Raw genomic sequence first — 8502 nt, 5'->3', positions numbered from 1 at the left:
CTGCTCATCACTTCCTGATTCCAGTGCCAAGGGGGTGGACTACGAGGAAGAACCAAGTCTCAACTCCCCTTCCCCCCTTATTGACCAATCAGATTATACCTACTGTGTTAAAATATATCAACCGCTGTCTGTTCATGGTGACTCTTGCCCTGGCAGAGTGTTGGGTGACCATTGCTTTGCTGTTACTTTTCATAACTTTTCATTGCTTCTTAATAAATACTTGATTGAACCAAACCGAGACCGGCTCTTCTCATAAAAGAAAACGCAACCACATTATCCACCTTATTGACAGCAAGGGGATTCGAATGCTTATACGCAAAAACATTATACTTATTAAACCTGACAATAACTGGGATACTAGTGCACATGTAGATATAGTCCTTGATTCACCTTGCTTGTGCTGTGTGCAATAGAAGTTGAAAAAAGCTAAACTTTCAAGCAGCAGCACAGGCACCAGCCAATCAAGTTGATTTTATATGAATAACCTAATCCAGCACACTGCTAATCAATTCACATTAATGCAAAAAAAGGTTCCAAATGAGCTTGGTGATGATGCCAAGGCTGTATGTGAACCTGGTGTGTGTTCATCTGTCATTGAAGACAACATTGAAGACAATTTCAGTTTTTATTTTATTAAATAAAATATGACATCATTCCTATTGAAAAGACAATTTTTTTTTTTTTTACCAAAATGTGTTGACCAAATCCAGATTTCTTTCTTCTAATTGTCCAGTTTCAAAATTGAGTGGAAAACACCAGCTCAACTAGTTACATCGATTTTTATTGATGCATAATTCTCTGTATAATATATTTATTCCATATATTGTTGGCCCTCAGTTCTTTATCAGCAATCACAGATTCCCATACAAGCAGCTTGGTTTGTCAATGGGGCTGACCACAGCCATCATCTTCCCACAGCTTCCCCTGACCCTCCTGTTACATCTGAAGCTTTGACTAATTGGCATTTATAGAAAAATGATCTGAGGGCTGAATATGGGAGGAGATCTGACGAGGGAAAACACAAGTGGATTAGGGAGAGAATGTAGAATGTAGATGGAGAAAGACAGAGGCTGAGGGGGGGAAAGAGGAGAAAAGGGAGGGTACCTTTCTTTATCTTCATCCCATTATCATTCCAGCAACTCCTAATAGCAGGGTGTTAACATCACAACATGGGTAATTTCACTGAGACTCCATGAGACCTTGTTAAGCCCAGCAGCTTTGACTCTGTTGGCTTGGGAATGAAAGTCCAGTACTAAGTGGACAGGATATTAATTTGATGACTGCTTAAATGTAAAAAATAAGATCGCTACTGATTTAAAAATACTTTTTGTTTACTGGAAGTAAATTGGATCTGTGTCTCTACAGTTTCTCAGGGTTTGACAATTATTGTTATCCTGTGGAGTTTTGAGTTAAAAGAGAGTTAATCTAATGAAGCCCCCTACTACTGGATGGATGGTTGGAGATGGCTGCAGAGTTAGACTATTTCAATTTAAGAAAAGACTGTTTGCTCATATTGGTGTGAGTGTTGTTCTTCTCCAACACTCACTGAGGATTCATGTGCTTTTGAGAATGCAGTTAGATCACAGGTCGTCTATTGTACGATGTACATTAATTGTGAATGAAATGTTGTGAAGGTGGAGTTATTTAAATATAATCCTTGTGGTTTTATTGGCTCAAGGAGAAGTGGGTGTGGCCTATTGAATGATAGTTATTAACCAGAAACAAGTTGCACATTAATAAGGGAGTATGAGCCTCTAAATACCAGCGTTAACAACAATGATTGGCACCTGTCCTGTGGAGGAGTGCTGGATCAAAATGTATTTAAAGCAAAACATTTTAAAGAAGAAATCACACAAAATAATAATAATAAGACGCATGCTGCCCAGGTGGCTCAGTTTAAAGAAACTGAAGGGTTTTGCTGCAACAAAAGCAGTTGGCCTTTTATGACAAATAACTCAATGGTAGCTCATATTAACACATTTTTATCAAACTTTTGTATGATAAAATATACTAAATAGTTTTTTTATGTAGCACTGTAACACTATGCTCACCACCATCTATAAAATGGGAATTAGTTAGTGAGAAGAATATAATGCATCCATATATACATATCCTACCACATCTCTCTTTCTCTCTCTCTCTCTCTCTCTCTCTCTCTCTCTCTCTATATATGCATGTATTGTGCATTATATATATATATATATATATAATGCATAAAACACAGAGGGTGGAAGGGGGTGGGCCCCAGTCTATGCCCCAGGACCACCTATCTGGTTTATCCAGCTGCATGATATTTGCGATACACCCCAATTCATTTGTTCAGTCATTCATTATTTGAATCATTTTTTAACGAGTGCTTTTAGAATTCTTTAAACTTTCAGTAAATGTATCACTCCTCTAAAATACTTGAATAGCCTGATAAATATTGGAAAGATTACTACATTTTATATAGATTCAGACATGGATTTATCTTAAATGATAGTTATAAATGTAAAACTACGTCATAACAGTCATCATGATTTTATTAATGAAAGGACAGTGACACAAGCAGCTGCAGGTCAGGAGAGAGGGTCCACTGAGTGAGTGAGGGGGGGGGGGGGTCTTTTTTTTTTTCCTTCAAGGGAGTCAAATTTCCCAACTTCATGGGCCTAGAGTCACTTCGCTCCGAACTGAGAAAGTCTTTGTACTGTGAGAGAGAGAGTCCGAGAGTGAGGGAGAGAGAGAGGGAGAGAGAGAGAGGGAGACAGCAGTGTGATTTCAGGTCTCCACAGTCGGGCAGAGGGACCACAGAGTTTGCTGAATTTCATCACACAGTACTCGGAGTTCACTTCCAAACCTGGATTTTATTCATTCACCTGCTAAAATGTTTCAAAGGTAAGACCATTTAGATACTGCCTCTTTATATATTTGAGTTTTGAAAGAAATCAGACTCTAATCTAATTGATTTAAGCTAAACATTCCGACCATCATAAACCCTTTCAGTTACCTCAGAGTCTAACTGTGATAGCATTTCCACTGTGCGAAGCATGTTGCGCCCAAATTCTCCAGGATACTTTTGAAACAAAAGTTAATTTAAAGGAAAGTTGTCTACATTCACCAATACACTTTTACAAAAGTTTTTGTCAAATGTCAAATATTTTAAGTGCAGTTTCAGTGACGGACATGTCTCCTCAGGTGGTCTCTTGTCCTGCATCTCATCCTGCTGTGCTGGTTGACCGCTGCCCTGCAGGTTATAGAAGGTAACATTCATGCTTCTCCATTTCTCCATTTTATTTCTTTCTATCTCTTTGAAATACATCCTGAAGTGGCTGTGGTGCAGTTAAAGCTCCTGAACCCAGTACTGAGACTCACCAAGCTCTTTTATTAATATTCAGAGTAGCCAGGTATTTTGTCTCTTGTTCTTTTAATTCAGCAAAAGGACCAAATCATCATCGCTGGATGTTGATCCCAGCAATCTTTTCCTCAGGACGCAATTTTCTTTTCCAATCCTTTATCTATAAGCTTTATCACCTTACACTTAATGTGAACAGTCAGCCAACATTTTCCTAATAATTAATTAATTAATACCCACTTTGTTCATACCCCACACTAAGCAGGGGATATTGTGATTTCCAATTCTTCTTAATCTTGTTCATCAATGATTAGTCTTCAATGAGAACAAAATTATAGGACTTACCTTTTCTGCTCTCCCGCAGGCCCATCATAGGCCACATAATATGAAACAATCCCCCTTTTCAATCCCCATTTTCACACCTCTGTCTGCTGTTGTGGGGTTCAGTCAGTTCCCCCCCTGCTGTGAGTCTCTTCTCTTCTTATACAGCTCTGTAGGAGAGATATTGTTTGTTTGTTTGACAGTAGACTGTGCTTCCTCTGCCCTCTTTATCCTCTGTGTGTGTGGGTGGGTGGTGTGGGTGGTGTGGGTGTGTGTGTGTGCATGCGCGCACAATCAAGTAGCTGGAAGTGGCAGACAAGTCAAAGGCTGCACTAGGGTGAGAAATTAAGTGTTGAGTTTGTATGAGGGGTCACACTGAGCTTTGAAGTGGGAGCCGTAGAACACAATTGATTCTGTACCAGTTTCATGTCAGTTGAGATGCTCTCTAACCTGCACTGAACTCTGGGTAACCACCTGAAATCTTCTGGAGGGGCTGTATCAAAGATCCTGAGTCAGTTGCTGAGGACATTCTCCGGAGTTTCTTCTACCAGTATGTTGATGTTGGACGTGTTGATGAAGTTTCTAACAAGGCAGATGCACCACGAAAAAAAAAAGAAGAAATATCTAATAATGAAATAGACATGTTTTTCATTTAGAAGACACTGACGAAGATGTTAATTTGGAAAGACAGTGACATTCAAGAGCTTTTATTGATAAGGCTGTGCCACCTCTCACCTGAATACTCCGGAGGTCTCTGCGTTGTGATGAACGTGAATCTCCTGCTGCGTTGTTCACATGTGAAAAACAAATAATGTCCGGAACCCACTGTGCGGTACATTCTCCAGAGTTTATTTCAGAGAATGGCTAATATGTAGCCTGATATAAAGCTGTGTTTGAGAGGCAATTGACGACCAGAGTCCCGTGGCTTATCGTCTGTTAACTCTGGAGCAAAACATCAGAGCTTCAAAGTGCTGAAGCGAAGCTGCATTAACATTTTTTCTTTGTGACATAGTATATAGAGTGACAAAGTCTGTGTCTGGAGGCAGCAGAGCTGGACTGGGTGGGTTGACCAAACACAGGACTTTGACACAGTTGATCACATTTAATTTCCCATGTGAAAACATAAGTCATTGTGGTTTCCTTTACCCGTGAACTTTCTACAACCTTTACCTCGACCGTGTGTTTATTATTGTAGCCACTACGATAATGGTCTTCTAACCTTTTAACCCCAAAACATGATCTTCAGCTGAATCTAACAATGTCGTTTTTGGGCCTGTATTTGTATTACTGTTACATTTATTACTGTTAAGATGATGATGAATTTGTGACACTGTAACACTGCGGCTGAACACTCTCCAGTGTTAAGAAATCTGAAAGCATCAGCCTTATCTTAAGTCCTTTATGCAATTGTTATGTCATGGAAGCTGGGTGCAAAATTCAGGGTGTCTGAAATGTCTGAAACCCTCTGAAATCCTTAACAGCTAAATTCTGGGGGCTCTCTTGAGAAAATATGTTTAATGTTACTTAGGCTGACTAGGACCAGTTTTAGGTAGGCTTGATTTCGGCTACGTTTATTTTGAAGGTCTGGCCCGTTTTTTCTTCAGGATTGTCCATACTCGCTTTCGCACAGCTTGTTTACATTGGGAATATTGTGCTTTTATTCTTCTTTGCAATTTTGTATAAAAGATATGAATACATACTGGTAGGGAATTATTTAAGTCAACAGTGGAAGTTTCTCACAGAGGCAAATTGACGTCTGTGCAAATGGCAAGCTTTGTATAGCTACAAATCTGAACATACATTATCTGAAGGCTCTTTACATGTTAAGTTTTAGACCTTACAAAATTATAGAGACATCCAACAGTTCCAACAATGAGCAAACACTGTAATTCTTATGATTCTTGAATGCTGGCATTCTCTCTGAAGACACACATGGACAAGGCAAAATGCTGGCTGCAATTGGTTAAATTGGTTCACCGTAAACAAGCTAATTAGACATAGTCAAGGGTCCTCTTAATTTCGGAACTGCAGTGTAGCAGAATCTGTGATTCATATTGAGCACAAATTTAGACCTTTCTCTAAGAGCAAATTTCATTATTAATGCTTCATTCTTAATACTGAACATGGAGTTCTGTCTTACTGTTATCTACACTTCAAACTTCGTCCTGTTCCCCCAAAAACACTCCTGCCTTCGGGAACCTTCACTTTTCATTTACTGCTGGTTGAGTAGCTCTGAATGGGTTCTATGTTTATCCAATATAAATGATTGTGAGGGGAGCCCAGTAGGAGTCTGCTTTGGTTGAGACCCTCGTCTGTACAGTGAAACCTAGTCACATTATTCTGCAGTTAACAATCTCAGTCAGGTTTAAAAACCTTAATAACAGCCTTACTATACATATTTGTTCTGTCAGTGTCTGAATGTTGCTTTATGAACTCAGATCAGCTAAAGAAAGAGTTTTCTCTGCTGTAAAAAACATATTTACATATCTCCATTTTATTCCCATGCAGTCGCCTGTGATGTTTAACTAAGTTTATCTTTACATCTGAGCCTTTGGATCGTCTCCCATCTTGACCTTATGTGGTTTTGGTTACTGGAAAGAAAATCCCACCATGTTCCATTTAGAATTTTTATGAGACTAGAAACCTGGCACGTCATAAAAGTGTATAAAAGGTATTTTCCTAAATCTCCTCAGTATATTGGAGAACTGGCCGCCCCTCACTGCAGCAGCATCCTGTCTGAAATGTGCTCATTGAGACGGAGTGGCTTCCATTCGAAAAAACTGCTGAACACAATGGTCCAACTGTAAAAGGTGTCATTGCCGTATGTGTTTAACAGTGGGCTCTGTAGGATTTCTGAGTGGAAATTTGAAATTAAGAATAGCCGTACGATATATATTTTCCCACTTCTCTGTGTATGGTGTCATGTTTTCCATGACGTAAGATGATGTGGTTTTCCCGGTGTGCAGTTGGGCTCAAAATGAGGAGAGCTAAAGCTGTTGTGCTGTAGCAGCGGATATTAAGTCGATATGATAAGCATTAATAGTCGGGCATTATGCTTTTCTATGATAAAAAGTTACATTTACAGCTCTTTTTTTAGAAAGGAAATATTTAACTGTTAGTGGGTGGTGGGTGTTGTTATTTGGGTACACTGTTTCCATGGTGACTGTTTAAAAAGTGGACCATGACTCATTATCATTGTGTTTCTGTTCCATACTGTCTCAGCTTTGGGGCAGGAAACATACAAAGAAGGTCTTTTTACTTGAGGAGAGCATTCAGTTTTGTTTATGTGCAAATGTTACACTTTTTACTTGAGATTTAATAAAACTTATACCGAATACTCGTGTAATAGTATGGTTCTAACTTGAGTATCGTGTAATGACGCTGGACTGAAACGTGGGGGTGAACCTGTTCGGACATTTTAAAAGTAGTTTTTTTTTTTAGGTCAACTCTGTGATGTTCTCTTGTACTTCATTTTAAGGCCAGAGGTGTTGTGGTTCGATCCCTGCCTGCATCAGTGTGCATAACTGTGTGATAACATGGGTGATAAAATGAGTTATTGAGACTTGTAGAGTAAATCATTTATTGTAACAAAACATGAACATTTGACTATTTATGAGGTAGAATGAACCCAACATTCAAAATAATATTGTTAAGAGTACAATCTATAGACAAAATAAGGACTATTTGTGTTATCTTACAAACACAAAAACAGAGCGTTGGATGGCGACCTGCTTCCGTGTCTCCCCATGTGAAAACACAGCAGTGGTTTTTCAGTCCACATTCCTCCACAGCATCTAGACCTTCTGCTGATAATTCAGCAAAAGCACTTAATAGGCCACTGACTGTGTTTAAAGAGCTAATGAGGTGACGTCATGAAATCCAAGTCATAACCTGTGAGGAACAGGAATACTCCTGCAGTGTGTCTCAGGACACGGAAGACTGATTTTTCACCTGCATGGCTTTTCACACTTTGATTTGGCTTTTTCTGCCTTGATCAGGCATTTATCCCAAATTAGACATGTTTTTGATAGGCTTAGTAAATATTGGACCTCTGTTCACTGCTGTGATAGAATGTTATGTTTGTGTTATCAGAACTATTTCAATACAACTTATTGCATTTTTAAAAATATCTAAATCAGGTACATGCAGTGTATGCACTCTTATGTGTACAACAAAGGCTGTTGCATTTAGTTATGTTAAATGTATGAAGTTAGAATATTTAAATGTTACATAATATTCATATTTCATGTTTAAAAAGCCCAAATATATTTGACTATTACCACATTTGTCATGATTTGACCATGAGAAAAATAGGTCTCTGTTAGACCATTGTTTCATGAAACTTTACCCCTAAAATAAAAAGACCAATGTCAAAAATCTACTTCATAATCCTGCTTCACACATTACTTCCCTGACAATCACTTAGAGAGACCCTTCAAGACCCCAAGGTGCCAAAATCCTCCTCTACACCCTTGTCCCGTCTGTTTGATTTTGTGTAACTGCTCCAGCATGCAGCTCACTTTCTCAATTTCAAGTAACCTTTAATAACTGAGTGAGTTTAAAGGGGAAGGTTGGGCACACTGTCTTTCTGTCTGAATGTGTTTATGCTATTGCATATTTGGGTCTGTGGCGTCTGAAACGAGGAAGGTTGTGCTGTTTGCGGACGGAGAGCTCCTTCACATTAACACACCATCGTTCCCTTTAAGGACAAATCTGCCTAAAATACTAACAACAAACAACTCAAACCCTCATGTGATAACCTTTGACCTCTGTGGGTTCTCTTGTGGAATGTCGTCCAACAATCTGGCAGCACTATCCATGTTTTAATGTTCTTTAACACTAAAATTAAC

The 8502-nt window shown here is 38.9% G+C and overlaps 1 protein-coding gene across 1 annotated transcript in view; it reads left to right on the top strand.

The window, feature by feature from the left end:
• The first annotated feature begins 2752 nt into the window (after positions 1-2752).
• Positions 2753-8502, top strand: part of col15a1b (collagen, type XV, alpha 1b) — a 49580-nt gene continuing 43830 nt past the window's right edge. Inside the window, exons 1-2 of the mRNA XM_062405356.1 lie at positions 2753-2874; positions 3175-3239. Of these exons, the coding sequence (XP_062261340.1) occupies positions 2864-2874; positions 3175-3239 (76 nt within the window). The 5' untranslated portion in view covers positions 2753-2863. The remainder of the gene's footprint in view (positions 2875-3174; positions 3240-8502) is intronic.

Source organism: Platichthys flesus, chromosome 14, assembly GCF_949316205.1.
Source record: "Platichthys flesus chromosome 14, fPlaFle2.1, whole genome shotgun sequence".
Classification (NCBI taxonomy): domain Eukaryota; kingdom Metazoa; phylum Chordata; class Actinopteri; order Pleuronectiformes; family Pleuronectidae; genus Platichthys; species Platichthys flesus.
The sequence above is the reverse complement of the archived record's forward strand: the minus strand, read 5'-3'. Positions and strand labels throughout refer to the sequence as shown.